The sequence below is a fragment of the Fundulus heteroclitus genome, chromosome 20 (genome assembly GCF_011125445.2).
Source record: "Fundulus heteroclitus isolate FHET01 chromosome 20, MU-UCD_Fhet_4.1, whole genome shotgun sequence".
In the NCBI taxonomy this organism is placed as follows: Eukaryota; Metazoa; Chordata; class Actinopteri; order Cyprinodontiformes; family Fundulidae; genus Fundulus; species Fundulus heteroclitus.
In genome coordinates this window covers 28,270,958-28,289,547 of record NC_046380.1, presented here as the reverse complement: position 1 = coordinate 28,289,547, position 18,590 = coordinate 28,270,958, and the positions used below count along the sequence as shown (strand labels likewise).

The window sequence follows — 18,590 nt, the reverse complement described above, 5'->3', positions numbered from 1 at the left end:
ACATTATGCCGGGCTTTAAAATTAACTTTACCGCTAACACAGTGAGTCAGTCTTTAGTTTGTGTAAAATGTAAAAGGCGAGTCGATTTTGGTCGGAGATTTAGAATATCTTAATTGGGAATTCATCGTCTGAAAACTAGCACACAAAGCATGAGGATTTCTAAGAATTTGGAAGAATCACACACACAAAAATAGAATAGAATAGAATAGAATAGAATAGAATAGAATACTTATTTATCACTCACTGGAAACAGTGCCAGTGGACACTAGCGAGAGGGAAAGGCAATCAGAAATACCCAAATACACACTTTAAAAACAGCAACAATATTTGGAATGATAATCGTAATATCATTACTTAGAAAAACCTACAATAAGCAAGAACAGAAACAGGGAAAAACACCTACAACTAAAAAGAAAATCTATTTCAAAACATGTACATCTATGTTGATAGGAAATGCATTAGTACAAATTATGTTTTTAATTTTGTGAAAAATTGGGTGTTTACAGTGATCAGTGCAATGAACGTAAAACCGTTCTCACCTGACTAATATTGTCATACAATAGTTACTGCTGATCCATTTGTAACTTGTCTGCAGACTGTGGTTTTAGCTACAGAATTAAAATGAAAAAAAAAAGTCAGAAAACTCTTCCTCGGACAGTTTAAGTTTATTTCAGGTTATCAGATTCACTAAAATCCGCGATGAACTCAAGAAAGCTGAACCTGAATCAAACAGTGTTTTAACAAGGCATTAGTATTAATGAGAGCACCTTCTAAAAGTGCTGCTTGTTTTTAGGTTTTCACAGACTATACGTGACATTAAAGATAGAAAACGTTTGAAAATTATTTATTGTTATGTCTTATAGGGTCATGTACACGTTTGAATTCCCTTTGTCCTATGAGTCAAAAAACAGACAGCGACAAGAAACATGAACTCCAATCACAAACTGTCAGCCTAGGTTTTCATTATTTATGGTTTAGAATGAAATTATTTCCCAAAAGTCTTGGAAATAATCAAGGCCAGCCTCTCTCTTACAGTCTGCAGCGCTTAAGATGCTCTTCAGTGTTCTTTTGTCATCCTCTTGCTGAGTCGTGCATCTGTTCCTAGAATTAAAGCAAAGCCTGTCTATCTATGAGATCTTTTAGCCTACTTTGTATTATCGGGCAGGTTCTCTTTATATATATATATATATATATATATATATATATATATATATATATATATATATATATATATATATATATATATATATATATATATATAATTCTGGTCAGTTAGTAACCAACCCTGGGTGTGGCTAGTAAAATTGAAAGCCATGATTTTGTAGATGATCTGGAACATTTAAGGGTCCAAAAGCAAAAACAATATCGGTGAGGGACCAGATTCTTTTTCATTGGGCTGTATGAAAATCTGTCCAAGATAAACTTCGTTATCATCCTTATAACTTATTACAATGTATTGACATCAAGAGTGTGGAGAAAGTGTGAAGAAAAGCAGCTCATTGCATCAATCTCTCCAGCTCAGTCCAACCCACCCAAAAAGAACATTTTTAAGCCTAATTTTAAAATACTCATAAGGAAGCTAGACCAAAAAAAGGGAGCATTGCATAAGTTGTGATATTTGCTATAAGTTGAATTTGTTTCCCATTTATAACGGAAAGGTTTTCATTTATAAATCCTATTTACCCTTAATTTACTGTAAAACCATTGAAAATAAAGACCTAGTCTAAATTGTTTGATATTCGTCGAAAAAACACAAACATTCTTACACAATAAATTCAATTGAATTCAAATGCTTAGCACGGAGAGGGGGTTATCAACAATGGATGTGTGCTAACAAAAGTTAGCACACATCTCCAGCTGCTTCAGCTAAAAACCACTGATCAGGCCCGAAATCTGGGAGTAGTGATGGACTCAGACCTGAACCTCCAAAAGCATCTAAAGACAGTTACAAGGTCAGTTTTCTATCACCTGAAGAACATTTCTAGGATTAAAGGACTGATGTCTCAGCAGGATCTGGAAAAACTAATCCATGCGTTTATTTTTAGTAGAATTGATCACTGCAACGGTGTTTTCACAGGTCTGCCTAAAAAGTGGATCAGACAGCTGCAGCTGATCCAGAACGCTGCTGCCCGCGTCCTCACTAAGACTAAGAAAGTAGAGCACATAACCCCAGTTCTAAAGTCCTTACACTGGCTCCCTGTATCTCAGAGAATAGACTTTAAAATACTCATGTTAGTCTATAAATCTCTAAATGGCTTAGCACCTAAATACATTACAGACTTGTTATCAGCGTATAAACCCTCCAGACCACTCAGGTCTTCTGGCTCCAGCCTACTCTGCATACCTAGAACCAGAACTAAACAAGGAGAAGCAGCATTTAGTTTCTATGCTCCACTTATCTGGAACAAACTTCCAGAAAACTGTAAAAGTGCAGAAAGCCTGAGTTCCTTTAAATCGAGATTAAAAACACATTTGTTTAGAATTGCCTTTGAATGTTCAAGTTAGAATGTTTTACTGTTTTCAAATGTTCTTTTTTGTTTCTACACTATCCCTGCTTGCTTTTATTCTGTTTTATTTTCCTATATTTTAATCATGTAAAGCACTTCAATCAATCAATCAATCAATCAATCAAATTTTATTTGTCAATTACAATTTGCATTGCAATCGAAAAGTCAGTTCCAGTACAACCGTCCATCACATACACTTAACAAACAAACATTTGGGGGGAACGATTGACTGAGGCCTTGCGTTGCCAAGGAACGCAGCCAGCCAGCCGCTGCTAAAAAAGCGCAGCTGTCAAGGCCACATTCCTCCAAACTGCCCAGACCCCGCCTAAACGGAGTTTACAGGCGCTGCCTTGAAACTCTCGAAGAAAGAGCAACAACATGGGGGAAAGAGGGGAGAGAAAAAAAAGAGACAGATGTTTGCCTATTTATGCTCTCACCTATAAAGAGACAAACAACCGACACAAAAAAAACCCCTCATAGCACAAAAGCACAAATAAACACAAGACAACATGTATGCAGAAGGTAAACATTTGACACCTGTCGCGTGTGCGTAATTCATCAGTTTTATGAGTATCAGTTATGCGTGTGTGTATGGGCGAAAGTGTTTTTCTCCGTGAACACTCTCCAGAGGCCATTGTCCTTGATGTTATCAGCCGGCCCACAGTTCAGAGAAGCATCCTCAGGTGTCAGCGGGGTAGGGGGGTAGCCGGGGGCTTTTCTGGGCACTCTCCGCCATAACAATCCAGGAGTAGAGATAGGGAGGGAATCCAAATATGTTATTTGTTATGAGACAAGCTGCACTGCCTTTCCTGTCAGCTTTTAAGTCTTTTGCTGGCTCCACATAAATCCAATTTTCCAAATTATAGGGCTTTTTCGCGCTTCACTCCCAGATTTTATCCCATCTCCCCTTGAGTTCAACCCCAAAGTCAGTCTGCGTTCCAGCGCAGCCAGCTTTTCGGCTTGGCTCCATTCACCTGCCAGGTTTGTCCGTTCACAGCCAGAGTGAGCGCGTCATGCAGCCGGCAGCCTGATCAAGGCCAAATGGCTCCGACATCCGCTGTATTTGCCGATACTCCAAAAATCCACAAAAACCAATAAGTAGAGATCCCAGTATCCTTAATCCAATGTGAAAATTTCAAACGTCCAGGAATGACAAGGTCGAAAGACACACCGTTTTCCTCCAGGAATTTAGGGTGTATCTCACAAAATAAGTCAAATCAGGACCGGACGGGTCCTCCTTCCGTTGCCTACCCGTCAAAAAAAATTTATCAATAGTATTGAGAGACCAGCTTACCAGATCCATGTTTTTCAGAGTTCGGTTGATATGAAGAAAGTGCTCAGAAGACAAGACATAGCAAAGCAAAGCAGGGGGGGGGGGGGGGGGGGGTAAAAGCTGCAGAGAGAGAAAAGACACGACCGACCTCGGAGAGAGACAGAGAGAGACTTTGCATTGTCTCTGTACTGAATTGTGCTATATAAATAAATTTGCCTTGCCTTGCCTTGCCTTGCCTTGGATGGATCCATGTCATCCAGTAGAACAAACCGGAAATTGATCGTTCACATTTTGGCACAACAGGAACTCCACTTCAGTATACTTAAAACAGAAGACGTTGTTGACAGTCAGTGAACTAAAGTTTAGACGTCAAACTGTTCAACTATCACTGATGTGCAATAATTTAAAGCAACAGAACACACTAAAAAGCCTGCTCGAAGATTCTGACATCCTCTGCATGTCATTTCTAAACTCAGCCACTGGGAGGCTCTGTTGAGCTGAGTTGATTTGACATGGTGTGACAAATCTTTGGCGAATTTTTATGGAGAACTTGGTTAAATAACAGTTATTATTATTATTATTATTATTATTATTATTATTATTATTATTATTATTATTATTATTATTATTATTATTATTATTATTATTATTATTATTATTATTTATTAGTTTTAGTGCATATAAAAGGCGGAAGCATAGTTACCCTAATAAACACGCTGAATCATAAATCCTGTATATTTTCACTATGGTTTTTATTATTATGATTATTATACCATTTTTTCCAGTATTACATTTTTGTTGGCTACATTACAGAATAAGTAGGGTACTTCTTTGGAGAGCAACTACCATGTAAACAAGGTAAATAAGTTGTAAAGAAAGGACGTCCCATTGCCATTTTTTTTGCACTTGGGTGAGTCTGTAGGCATGTTGCACTGTGAAAAAGTGATTTAAGGAGGGATTTGGGGATGGTGTCAGGTTGCATTTCCAGCCTGAGATCAGTTCCGTTCGGTCCTGTTTTGGTTCTGTTGCTGCTCCTCGCCACTCTGAAATGTAACTCAGACAAATGCTGCTGCTGCTGCTGCTGTCAAAGTCAAAACAGGAGACAATTCCCAAACTAACAGCAGACGGATGATCCGCTGGCTTTATGCTTGTGATGAAGAGGAACATGAACATGAGGGATGCTGATCTTCTCCAGGCTCTTGTATTCATTCACAGTAAGTTCGGCTTTGTTTTGCTCATGTTGCGAGAGCTTTCTACAAAAGCAGCCATCTTTTTTCTTGGCACAACTAATAAACTAAAAACCTTGCAAAATAGGACTTCTCTCTCTCTCTCTCTCTCTCTCTCTCTCTCTCTCTCTCTCTCGCTCTCTCTCTCTCTCTCTCTTTCTCTCTCTCTCTCTCTCTCTCTCTCTTTTTCTCTCTCTCTCTAAAACTTGTCTTTGCAGTTTAGACATCAAAATAAAGAAACAAGACCAATGCATTTTCTGACATGTAGTTCAAATGGAAATAATTTCTTAAACTCTGCCAGAATACAATAAATAAATAAAAAAAACATCACTAATTTATTCTCAACTCCGGCCAAGTTTTCATAGAAAGTAAAAATGTTTATGAATTAATCTGTAATTTAGTCAGAGGATACTTCCTGTAAAGGAAGTTCCTTTTTTAAACAACACATTGACTGTGGCTTGATGGGTCCCGCAATCAGAAGGTTGTGGGTTCGATTCCAGCTTCCCCTTGCACATGTTGATGTGCCCCTGGGCAAGGCACTTAACCCCAAATTGCCTACCGGTGTATGGGGAGTGTTGGCCTAGTGGTTAGAGCAGCACACTTGCACTCAGAGAAGGATGCAACTACCTGGTTTGATCCCCAGCGCCTGCACTCTGGCTCCCTGAGCAAGACCCTAAACCCCAGGTTGCTTCCCGGGTGCCGCACATGGCAGCTCACTGCTCCCCAAGGGTGATGGGTTAAAAGCAGAGAACAAACTTCGTTGTAATGTATGTTTCAATGACAATAAAGATGATATTACTAACATCTAACAATGTGGTGTACAATTTTCTTTACTCCCCACGTTTTGACTACATATTTTGGGGTACGTCTCCACCACCTTCCCAAAACTCGAGACTAATATTTTTGCCCGTTTGTCTTTACAAGACAGATCAAACTCAGTTAGATTGGACGGGGATCAGTCTTGCCACAGATTCTTCAACAACGTAGCACTGCATTTTGAGTGAACCACTCTAACCCATGAATATCCATGGCTGAACATCTCTAGGACCATCTTCCTTATTTAGCTCCATCCATCTTCCCATCAACACAAAACATCCTCCCTGCTCCAGCTGGAGAAAAGCATCACCACAGCGTGATACTGTCACCACCATGTTTTACACAGGGTCCGATGTGCGCAGGTGGATTTGCAGTAATGTGTAGCTTTGCTTGTAGGTCAACCATTGAGTGTTGGTCTTATGTCTCACTTTGGTGGGCACATTTTCTGCATCCCCTACTTGGCTTAAAGCAAACGCTTCATAACAGCCATATTTGCGAAATACACAACTAGTAGTTGCTCTGTCAACAGATCCTTCCACCTGAGCGGTGGGTCTTTGCTGCCTCTCCAGAGTTACCTTTGAGCTTTTGCCTGTCTCTCTGAGCAACGCTCTCCTTGCTTGGCCAGTCAGTGTTAGGTGAGCGGCCATCTTTTTGGTAGGTTTGAAGTTGTGCCATCGTCTCCCCAGTTTTCGGATGATGGATCTCTGTCAGATATTAAAAGCTCTGGAACAGGGATGTCCAAAGTGCGGCCCAGGGGCCGTTTGTGGCACTTGGAACGATTGTGTGTTGATCACCATTCAAGAATGGCATAAATTTGGTTTGCTCAACTCAAGCAGCGGAATCAAACACACGTGGGGGAAAAAAAATTATACAGACTAATTGCATACTTAAACTGATAAATAAGGTGTAACACAAAGCATTCACCCGTTTGTCACCGTTAATGTAATTTGATAGCGACAAACATCCTTACACTTGGGCAAGAGTTTATATTCTTATATCCTGTTTCTGTTTGTCCGTGTCTGTTTAAGCGATGAACACATTCATTTCTCTCTGTTTTTGTTGCAGTCTCGGTGGCGTGTTTTTTCGCGGCAGGTATGTGCCTCTGTTGTATGTGTACAGCTGTGATTTACAGCCGTGCTTTAAGGTGCTGAAGACCGTCTGCTGTCTCCCAGTGTCCTGCCAATCTGACAGCAGCAGCAGTGTGGTGGTGGCCGGCTACAACGTGAGCGGCCCCGCCGGCTCCAAGCTGGTACTGCAGTGCACGAGCGGCCGCATGGTGTGGACCAGGGACACGGTGAGGGACAGACAGAGGGTGGTCCACTGGGATATCTATCGAGACTCCCCGGACTACATCATGGATAGAGTGGTGGACATGTTCTCGACCGGAGACCAGAGGCTCTACCACTCCCACAACCTGGGAAGGGTCGGCCTCAACCCAACGGCTTTCAAGGACGGGAACTTCTCGCTGGTCATCAAAGGTCAGTGATTTTATTCCGTGTTCAGGTTGAAACGTTTTCATCCTCCACTGCTGATGTTTTGCATAAAGCAATAGTCAAAGCTTTTTAGAGATCTCGTGTCACCTTTTTTTTTTTTCTTTGAATGTGGCTTCCAAACAGCCAGATCTTCTTATAACCTTTTCAAGTGGTGCTGTGGTCACACCCATGTCTTTTAGGAAAGTGATGAAAATCAATCAAAAACTCCGCCTCTAAACAACATGAAATACAGCGTGTGTTTTTTTTCTTTTTTCTAATTGCTTCACAGGCTTTAATGTTTCCAAAGCAACCCCACCCGCACACCCCTTTTTTTATTTGCACAAATACTTATGGTTTTACAGCTATTAACGTCCCTGATGAGATGAAATAAACACAGTGGACAACTAGAAAAAAATATTACACAAAACACACATCTACTGGCTCAAACCGTCCATGTCCCTTATCACATGCAACTAGAGAAACCCCCTTTTGGAGATTTATAAAGTTTGTCCTTGTAACGCCATATCCAGTGATGTAATTTCTGTGCACAATCGAGCTTACGATGCAGCTTTACGCATTGCTTTGCGCATTATTGATATGATGCCGTGCACAATAGTACATTTTGAGGAAACAAGAGATAAATGTGTTGACCAAAGACTATTTCATATGCGTAAGAAGTCCTACACTGAAAATTAACTCTGTTATTCCATTTTATAAAGGTAAAAAACCCATTTGGCACAGCGTGGCACATTTGGCCAGAATCACAGGTCCACCTGGCACACTGCCCACTAAAACCTTTGAGAAACAAATATGCCTCCGCCGGTTTATTCCAGATTTGATGCAGTTATACTCAAGGTGTGGTTCTATAAGATCTGATGCTTTTTCTTTGTTTTCAAAAGGGCTTCCATGGTGTTTTGTAATGTTTATTTATAAACAGATTTTTGCGAGGCTCAAACTTTTTTTTATTTCTTTGTTCAATCCCCAATAAATCAGGCATAGCAACAGTTGCAATAGTGGCGCTCCACTAGAAAATCTTCTTTTATGTCTTACTGTTACACGGGTAATAACATTTTGCATTTGTACTTTATAACGCTGGAGCTGTACTTGATTTATATCAGGTATGTAATTTCAGGCGGATATTGCTCCTAAAACCTTTGGGGCTTAAAACTCCTGCACAAGACTTTAGGAAGAAACAAGAAGCAGAAACAAAAGTACAGGATGATCTTATTTCAATAGGACTGCAACAACAACAACAAGGATGGCTAACGATAATGCAGTTGTGTGTTTTGCAAGCTTCATATGACTTTTAAACATACAGTATTAATATGCTAGTTGTACATACAGCGCTGTGAGTCCATTACATGGTTCGCAAGGTGTTTTTTGGTCAAACTTCATTTAGATCACACAAAGATAACCTGATCGAATAGAGAAACAGTTGATTTTATTCATTCAGAGTAACAAATACCTTTGTGAAAATATACTCCCCTCCTCCATGTTAAATAATGAATTTACTGTGATCAACAACATTTTATTAGCTTCCATTTCATTAGCCGCACCAAGGTCTGACAACATGAAGTAGGCTGAAAGATCCCTTTTGGGGTCGAAAGACGTTTTCATGCAGATGTGCTTGAAAGATTTTAGTAAAATTTGTGAAACAAGATTCTCAACATTCCTCATTTTAACGCAGGAGGAAGGTTGCCCTTTTTTCTAAGTTATTAGAAAAATACTACTTCATTCTTGTATGCTGGTGAAGATTCTCAGTCATCCAGGTCATGGTCATTCCAAACAAAGTAAAAAACAAAGCAACTGGACTTGTTTTCTGTAGTTAAAGACATTTTGCTTCCTCTCCCGGAAGCTTTCTCAATTCTTGTAATTTTACAAGTTTATTTTCAAAATATTATGAGTTCATTCTTATAAAGCTTTGCAAACTACTGTGAGAGCTATAATGCACAAATGGCGAAAATATGGAACAGCGTTGCCCTTTTCCAGCAGATGACCGCTAAACTGCTGAGCTAATTCGGACCTGGACGACTTGTGACAACTGATAAAACCATGAATTTTATTCTGTAGCAGAGAATCCTGAAGGTAAATGTCCAGACATTAGTTCATGACCTTAAAGACATTTGGGTTATGAAGCATGACAATGATCCAAAGCACACCAGCAAGTCCACCTGTGAATATCTGCGAAGAAAACTACAATTTTGGACATTCTTAGCTAGTTTCTGGGCTTAAAGTAGATGATGTGCAGTGAGCCCTTCAGACCCGAAAATCCAAAGTATGAATGACTAAAAACATTTTTTAAACAAAAGTGGGCCACAAATCTCCCACAGGAATGTAAAAGATGGTCCGTTGTTGCAAACGCTGCGTGGCAGTTGTCGCTGTTATAGGGAGGACAACCAGTTATTGGGTTTAGGGAGCTTTACTTTTATACTGAACCATTCATACCGAGCCCGGTTCTGCTGGAGGTTTTCCTTCCCGTTAATGGGGAGTTTTTCTTTCCACTGTCACTTCATGCTTGCTCAGTATGAGGGATTGCTGCAAAGCCATAGACAATGCAGACGACTCTTCCTGTGGCTCTACACTTCTCCAGGAGTGAATGCTGCTTGTTGGGACTTTGATGCAATCAACTGGTTTCCTTATATAGGACATTTTTGACCAATCTGTATAATCTGACCCAATCTGTATAATCTGAATGAATTTGACTTTGGAAAGTGCCTTGAGATGACATGCTTCGTGAATTGGCACTATATAAATAACATTGAATTGAATTGGGCCAGGCTGGTTCAGATAGCCTTTTCTCTCTCAGTGAATGAAATCATTTGCAACCGACCTTCTGTGTTAACACACGTTATCATTAATGTTCTAATTAATCGGTCTAATGATTCGAAACTTTTAAAAATGACAAAAAATGCAAGAACAGCAGAGATCTGTGAACACTGTTGATGTAAACAGCCAACACCGCACAAACGTCTTCACTTACATAAGAGATCCTTGGTTTATCTGAGAATCATAGCGTTTCCTGCTTCTGCGCACGGCGTTATCTAACCGTAACCGTCCTTTGTGAACAGATGTGAGCATGAATGACAGAGGCCTCTACTCCTGCAACCTCCACCATATCTACTGCCACCTGCATGAAACGGTCAGAATTCAGCTCAACGTGACCAAATCAAGTATGTGTCTCCCCAACTGCGAGTCAAGGTTTACATCTCTGCTAAAGCACAAGTGTCCCCTTTGACTAGTTGCCTTTTTCTCCACGAAGGACGCAAGCAGCAGAGCTTCTGGGACGGACAGAAAGCGGTGTACGTGGTGCTGAAGGGGACCACTGTGCTGTTGCCATGCATCAACAGACGGAGCGTCTGGGCAGACTGGGGCAACGATGAGGAGGACCAGCAGGTGAGTGGAGGAACGAGGTCCCCAGATCCGGCTTTTATTCCTGCGTCGTTACTGTGTTTGGATTGCAAGTTGTGCAACTTGTCCAGGTTGTCCACTGGGACCGTCAGTCCCCGGGAGTCCAGCATGACCGTGCCGACCGGCTGGTGGACCTGTACGCGTCTGGGGAGCAGCGCAGCTACGGGCCCCTGTTCCTGCAGAGGAAGATGAACATCAGCAATCAAGCCTTCTCAGAGGGGGACTTCTCTCTAACAATAACAGATCTACAGGTACGGATGGACGTGTTAAGGTTGAAAACACGTACGGTGTGTGAAACTCCTGTTGCTGTGGGCAGGGGAACGCGTTTGATTGGAGAAATCAGAAGGCCAGCTATAGAAAATGCAGTGTTTTACAAAAGTGAACATGCATGAGTGTGATACAGCATCAACCTTACACATGGAAAACTCATCAGCGATGTAGCTCTTGTCAAGTCACAATTTATAGGGAAACAGGGAGCCGGCAACCGCTACATGTTGAGCAATCAGAATAACAAGAGCATTAGTCTGAGCAGCAGTTGCAACAACAGCATGTAGAAGAAGGTCGTAATTTAGGAAATCTGAAGAATTAATGGCAATAAAGTAAAGTGATAAAGCGCAGAATCAGTTTTAACTGTGGTTAATTTTCCCGTCTGTCATCAACAGGGAAATGTTTAACTTTTTTGAAATAATCAAATTTGTTGAAAACTAATAACATTCTCAGAAGTCTCGGGTCTGTTGTTCTCTGCGATTTAACAGACCTAAAATAAAATATGCTTATATAATATGGTAATATGGGTAATATTTTACAATTTTACTCCACCCAATAGCATATATATAAAAAAATAATAATCCAACGCCTTTATTAGGCTAAGTTCAATTCAGTTCTGTTCAACAAATTCTGAACATTTTGCAACAGTTTACTCCAACATGATCATATTGCCAGATCCATATCTGTAGCATGAACTCCAGTTTAATTCAAGTTTTAGTACAGAGCAATTCAATTAATCATTTAATGCCAATTCTTAAAACGTTATCTATCTTAGAAGGCCTAGCCAATTACATTAGGTGTGTAGCAATCCCTCATCCTGAGCAAGCATGTGGTGACAATGGAAAGGAACAATGCGCTGTTAATATCGGAGGAAAAAAAAAACACCACCAGGGATACTTTCTATGGATGATGAAACAAATAGAGAATAACATAGTTAGTGGCAACAATAGCTTCATCTGAACACAGAACCACCGACCATGAGTTCTTGCTATGGAAAGAAAACTAAAAGTGCACAAAGTCAATGGCAATAATGGCTCAGTCGGCGGCTCTTTTTGGGAAAGGCCATTTTCTTTCCAAAGAAGGTATTATGTACAAAACAAAATCACCCTGTCAGGTGCAGAGAACACAAAGGTAATGATAGCACTATCAGTGACCCACTCACCTCAGGAAAAAGACATATACAGAAGCCCACAGGGGTACTTTCTATAGATAGAACGAAACAAGAGGGAACTCAAAGGTAACAGCTGCAGTAGATATTCCATAGAAGAAGATCAGCAGAAGACAATAGTAGACAGAGTATGCTAAGCCTAACTCTAAAGCAGCAGCGATACAGAGACATCTCCAGCAAAGCCTCAGCAACTTCAACGTTTAGCTTTATCAAAACAAAGCGTTTAAGCCTAGTCCCGAAAACAGAAATGGCCTCTGCCTCAGGCAAAGATATCCGAGTTGAGTTGTTGTCTCTGCGTCTCTGCTCATGGTCCATCTAACCTCACGTGTGTTTTGACAGTTTACGGACCAGGGGACGTATTCCTGTCACCTTCACCATCATTACTGCGGCCTGCACGAAAGACGAGAGTTTCGGGTCACAGTCGATCCCCCTCTGATTCAGAGCACGCAGCCGGTCATATCCCTCCCCAGAGAAAAAGGTAACACACACACGCACACGCACACGCACACGCACACACACACACACACACACACACAAACCTGGCCTCCTTCTCCAGATTTAATAGGTCAGCCTCAGTCCTTAAGCGGAGCAGATGTTTTTGCACTTAACTGAGTGGAGACATGATGCGCGCTTACATCTGCTCTTTCCTTCACTCTTGTTTCTCTATCTCCTCTCGGACTTTCCAAACAGCAGAGCAGCAGAGGAAGAAGAGCTCAACTTTATTTATTTATTTATTTTTTAGTTTTTTGTGTTTCCTTGAGGGAACCTTCTTTCTTCTTGCAGTCAGTTGCCAAACTCCTGAAACTATTCACACTCATTGCTTGGCATTGCCTTAAAGTCCAATGAAACTTCTGTTTTGCAGTGGATGTTTCCCACATCTGTCTTCAACACTTTGTGTGCAGGCTTTTACAGATTTGCTGAAATGTACAAAGATCTGCATCTCACGCCATCATCGATCGTGTTTCTTTAAGAACCAGAGGGTTTCACATTCATTTTTCCAGCAGGTCAATGAGGGAAAACCGCGTTTTTCAAGCGAGGCTCATATGTGTGTGTGTGTGTGTGTGTTTAATAATGTGTGCCAAAATGGCCGATCTCATTTCGATGGAATCTCTCTTGACTGAAGTCCAGCTCCGTCCGCAAGAATAATCCAGCTCTCTTCCCGAAATGAAATGAAACCTCAGGATTGCTGCTCAGATTGCACCCGTTTTATCCTGCAACGATTCATCTCCAGGAGTAGGTCTGCCTTCTCCAGCGGTCTCTCACGGCCTTTTCCACTCTAATCTGCTTTGTTGCAGCTTCTCTGCTGTCTGCCGCCATGTATGCTTTGGCTCAGTCTTTGCATTCTGCAAAGGTTTCCCTTTTTCTTTTTCTCTTTTTTTTTCTTCCCACTTTCATCTTCCCTCTGCAAAGTCCCGTTCCTTTGAAGATCCCACACCCTGAGTTTTAAAGTTTAAACGTGGAAAATGGAGATTAGGTTATCATTTCAGGTTGTTCACAACACGCGTCATCTCAGGGTACTTTTACAGAGTCGATTCCATCGAATCGTACAGACAGATTGCTTAAATCGTTTTCTATTTAAGGAAACCGAGCAGATGGCATTGAGTCATTGACTTGCACCATCCAGTCCTCCGTCTGGTCCTACCATCCGCCCTTTGTCTTTCTACGTTTTAAGATGGGACTACGCCACTGGTGTTCTTGTGTACATAAAAGTATTGCAAAACTCGACAGAAACATCAGAGGACTTGTAATGTGTTTTTTTAAGTTCAGTACAAACAATCTGGGTTTGCCTTTGTTGGGGCAAGGACTTCTCTCTGGAGAAATGTCTCATCCTCTCCTCCCGCCCATTCCGCCCCTGCTCTGTCCTCCTTTCACGCTTTCTCTCTCTTTTTTTGCTTCTTCTATGTTTTGCTGCCAGGAAAAGTAAATCACTGCATGACACCAGTCTGGATCAGATTTTGGCTCAAGTATGTTGAGTCTGAGGTCCACAGCTGCTTCTTGGCTAGCACTCTTTTTTTTCTTCTTAAGTGAAACCAGCTCCTTTCTTCAGCCTCTGCTTCTCAGCAGAACCTGACATAACACAGCCATGTTGGCCGAATAATAGCTTTTGTGTTCAGCCTTTGGCACCGATTGGAGAAAAAAAATATAATGTATGTTTGAAAGTGCATAAATATTCATTGCCTCTTTAACTTTTTTACATTAACTCATCCTTAAATGCAATTTTTTGCGATTCTATGTGACAGACTAAAGCAGTGCATTCTTTTGAAGTGGAAAGAAAAGGATGCCTGGTTTTCAGTCTACCCCCCCCCCCTTCCCCCCAATAGAAATCTGAAGTGTTGTGTGCATTTATCTTCAACTGCCTTTACTCTGATACCAGCAATTAAAATCTAGCTTCCTTTAAAAGTCCCCTAATTAGTAAATACTACTAGAGTCCCCCTGTGTGTAATTTAATCTCAATGCAAGTCCAACTTTGTCTGTAAAGGCCTCAGAGGTCTTTTTGTGTTGAGTTTGCATGTTCTCCCTAAGCATGTGTGTTTTCTCTCAGGTAACTCCAGCTTCCTTTCACGCAGTAAGGCCCCAAGGCCAAAATTTGAACCCAGGACCTTTTTGCTATAGGGCAATGGTGCTACCAACTATAAAAGTGCCCAACCAAACGTTTTATAAACGTGGCAAGGAAAGTGGTTGATAGAAAGCCAAGAGGGGACAAGCCAAACACAAAAAAAGGTCATCTGGCCAAATAAGGCTGGATGATTCAAATGAGAGATTGGGTCAGAACACATTTCCTTGTTATGATATCTATGTGTAAAGGTTATTGCTGGTTTCAAACTCTCAAGGACTTGTTGAATGTAGGGAAGCATGCTAACATTTCGACTTTGTGTATCACTCAGACGCTGCCAAGGCCGAGGCAGCTCAAGTCATCAACGTCGTCCTGCCTGACCAAAGTCATCATTTTCTCCTGCTGCTCGGCTACGTCCTCACATCCTTCCTGCTTCTGGCATTCGTTACTCTCATCGTCATCCTCACCATGAGACGGCGTAAAGCCAAAGGTCTGCTCTGTGGGCTGGTCCGAATTGATTCCCCATCCTTTAATCACTATTTAATTCCCCTTTTCTCTAATTTACTTTTTCTATATTTCAGATTTTTCTCCTAAGGTGTCCATTAGGTAAGAAACACACTTTACAGCCTTGTCACATTTCATCACTTCCCTTAACATAAATTGTCGCGTTTTTTTTAACATGACGGACCAGGACAATATTAGACATAATTGTTAAATGAAAGAAAGATCCCACATGATTTTAAAAAGGGTTGTATAAATAATAATCTGAAAAGTGTGGCATGCATTTGTTTTCAGCCCTCCTAAGGTAAAACTATAGAACAGGGATCTCATGGTGTCCTCATGTGTGCAGTGAGCCCTCTGAGACCTCCACAGAACATACATACATACATACATACATATATATATATGTGTATGTGTATGTACATATATATATATATATATATATATATATATATATATATATATATATATATATACATACATATATATGTATATATATGTGTATGTGTATGTATACTAGCTATATATATACATATACATACATATATATATATATGTGTATGTGTATGTATATATATATATGTGTGTATGTGTATATATATATATATATATATATATATGTATATATATATGTGTATGTGTATGTATGTATATATATATATAGATATATATATATATATATATGTATATTGTGTGTATATATGTTGTGTGTGATAATACATATATTTATATATGTATCTAGTATTGTATATATATGTGTATATATGTATGTGTATATGTATATATATGTGTATATATATTATTATATATTATATAGTTTATATTGTATATGTATATATATGTATATGTGTGTGTGTATATATATATATATGTGTGTGTGTGTGTGTGTATATATATGTATATATATATATATATGTATGTATATATAATATATATGTGTATATATATAATATATATTGTTATATCTAATATATATATATATAATATAATATATTATATCATATATATATATATCATACACACACACACACTGAGTATAGAGTACACACAGGTGGCCTCTGTATACTATTGACATGACTTCTGCACACAATTGGTTTCACTTCATTTTATTCATGGATATTAGAGGGAATTTAGTAAATAGAAATGCACCTTCAGATTTGTTTTTGCAAAAAAAAAATCAAAATCTAGGCGCGATTATCCTTTTGAAAGTCATGCGCGACTACAAACCCAATAAAGTACATCAACATTTGAGGTTGTAATGTGTAATGTAACAAAATGGGGTATTTGCTGCCGCAGTCTTAATTTGTCCTCATTGTGACAGGTCCAGCAGAAGTCCCAGCAGCTCTGATGAGTATGAGATAGACATCGGGGAGGAGAACGTAGTCGCCTCCTGCAGTCGACAGGAGAGAGCATTTGGTATGTTTGGCATCCTGAGCGTTGAGTGTCGAAGTGAGAGGTTTCCGATGCAGAAGCTTGTCAGTTTGTCCTAAAAAATTACAACTGTGAAAGTGCATGTATAGTAACATTTGCTATTCTTTGTAAGATAAGAAGAAATGATCTCCTCGCAGGGTACAGACCTAATAAATTCTTTTTTTTAGACTACAAGAACAACTTGCTAAAAGAAAACGCCCTGATGAAGGCTCAGCCAAAAGTTATTGATCTTGACAAAGGTATGCTAAAAGTCTCCAAAGTCAGCCAGAGCATCCAGAATTACCTCCTCCTCTTTTGCCCTGCACCTTAGTCTTGGTTTGCTTTTGCTTCTTGCAGAGATCCAGAAGTTTTCCAAGTGAGAAAGCGAGACAGAGGTGAAATCTGAGTCACTGGCTGGTCCAGAGGCTGCGCTTGCTCCAGACAAAAACACATCCACATTACCTTCTGTCGTCGCAAGAGAGGAAACCAGGGTGGCTTTTTTAAAAGTCTATATTAGAAAATTGCTGTAAAATTGCCATAAGTTTGACACAAAAAGACTTTCTTTTTAATTGTACTCAGTTACAGTAAAGACACAGATTGCCATGCACATGGTGCATCAAGCCCTAAACGCTTCGCAAAGAAAACATATAGATAATCTGAATGATTGACAGGATTTGAAAGAGCAATCTTGTTAAAAGCTGCTTTGTTTTTTTAAATCTTTTGCTTTGTTCTTTACTGCAGTAATCCTATGTTGAGTGCACTGACGGTCCCCTGAAGTGTCTCTAAAGTTTACTGCCCGATGAAGCAGTTTGTTTTAAATACTCAGACTAAATTTACTTGGCTTCTTTCTGTAAAGATTCAAAGAGGAGTCTAGTCTAAACTTAACCTTGCTGCTTTGCCACTAACTCTTTAAATATCAAACATAAATAGAGTCATTCACGAATCTAAAGTGTACATTTGAAATGAGGCTTCTTTTTGTCTGACAAAAGACTCTTCTTTTTGTCTGGTTGGTGGACATTTCTTTTCATTTGTATCATAGCATCTATGGATTTAGGACAGCCTGTTGTGCTTTAAGCATGTTATTTTAAGCAGTGATAGTGTACAGTTTCAGTTCATACTTAACCCTGGTTAAGCGCTCCCCCTAGTGTGGTAGCATGAGTACTGTCATTTATTGCACTATCCATTCAGTGGGACAACAGGAACACACCTACAACTAAAATCTTCACTAAAAGCTACATGTAATTTGTCTTTGTTCAGTTTAGTGTTAGCAGAAATGAATGTCATTTGTGCAGCTGCACCTTAATGCTAAAACATTAAAGGAGTTAAGAGATTAAGAATTTCATAACCTTCTTGTTTTTTTTTTACTTTTTATATCCATACATATTTAATTTAAAAGCAGCACAGTGTAACTTTTCACTACTAAGGGTGCTGGAACTGTAACTTCCAGGTTTAACGTCCCTGAAGGCCACCTGCAACACTGCACTGTCGCAAAATTAAACAGTCTCCCTCTGCGTTTTGGAATCTGATAGCAGACCACTTCGGACCAGCAAATTGAGAAGTCATGGAGTTACTTGCAAAGACCAGGCCACATTCACCCCTCTAGATTAAATCGCACATCATAGACCCAAAAATATGTCTGATCACGTAAGCGTCATACCCGTTTTGTTTTGTTGTTACGCCTACAATGGGTCACATGACCTAGAGCACCATTCTAGGTCACATGACTCATTTAGCAACGGATCCGACCCTCTCAAGTTACATAGGCAAGTTTTTGAAAAGCGCAGCTCACACAGAGCATCTAAATGCACCAAATGCTGTATATTGACCTTAAAAAATATTGTTATATATGTCAAGTTAGGCTAATAGTTTACACGGTGCTGCTTTAATATGTTCAAACGTAAGTGCCTTGATCTTTGCAATTCAAAGATTCCACACCTACAGATTCTTGACAGTTACATAAGTGGATTATACTATATATATTATAATAC

The 18,590-nt window shown here is 39.9% G+C and overlaps 1 protein-coding gene across 1 annotated transcript; it reads left to right on the top strand.

Annotated features, from left to right (window-relative positions):
• Positions 1-6,833: 6,833 nt before the first annotated feature.
• LOC105934745 (matrix remodeling-associated protein 8) lies at positions 6,834-17,944 on the top strand. The gene is made up of 11 exons (XM_036152230.1): positions 6,834-6,914; positions 6,995-7,300; positions 10,363-10,464; positions 10,554-10,687; positions 10,774-10,953; positions 12,477-12,615; positions 15,023-15,181; positions 15,273-15,297; positions 16,514-16,608; positions 16,791-16,862; positions 16,960-17,944. The coding sequence occupies exons 2-11, from the start codon at positions 7,096-7,098 to the stop codon at positions 16,980-16,982; spliced, it is 1,134 nt and encodes a 377-aa protein (XP_036008123.1). The 5' UTR covers positions 6,834-6,914; positions 6,995-7,095; the 3' UTR covers positions 16,983-17,944.
• The last annotated feature ends 646 nt before the right edge of the window (positions 17,945-18,590 follow it).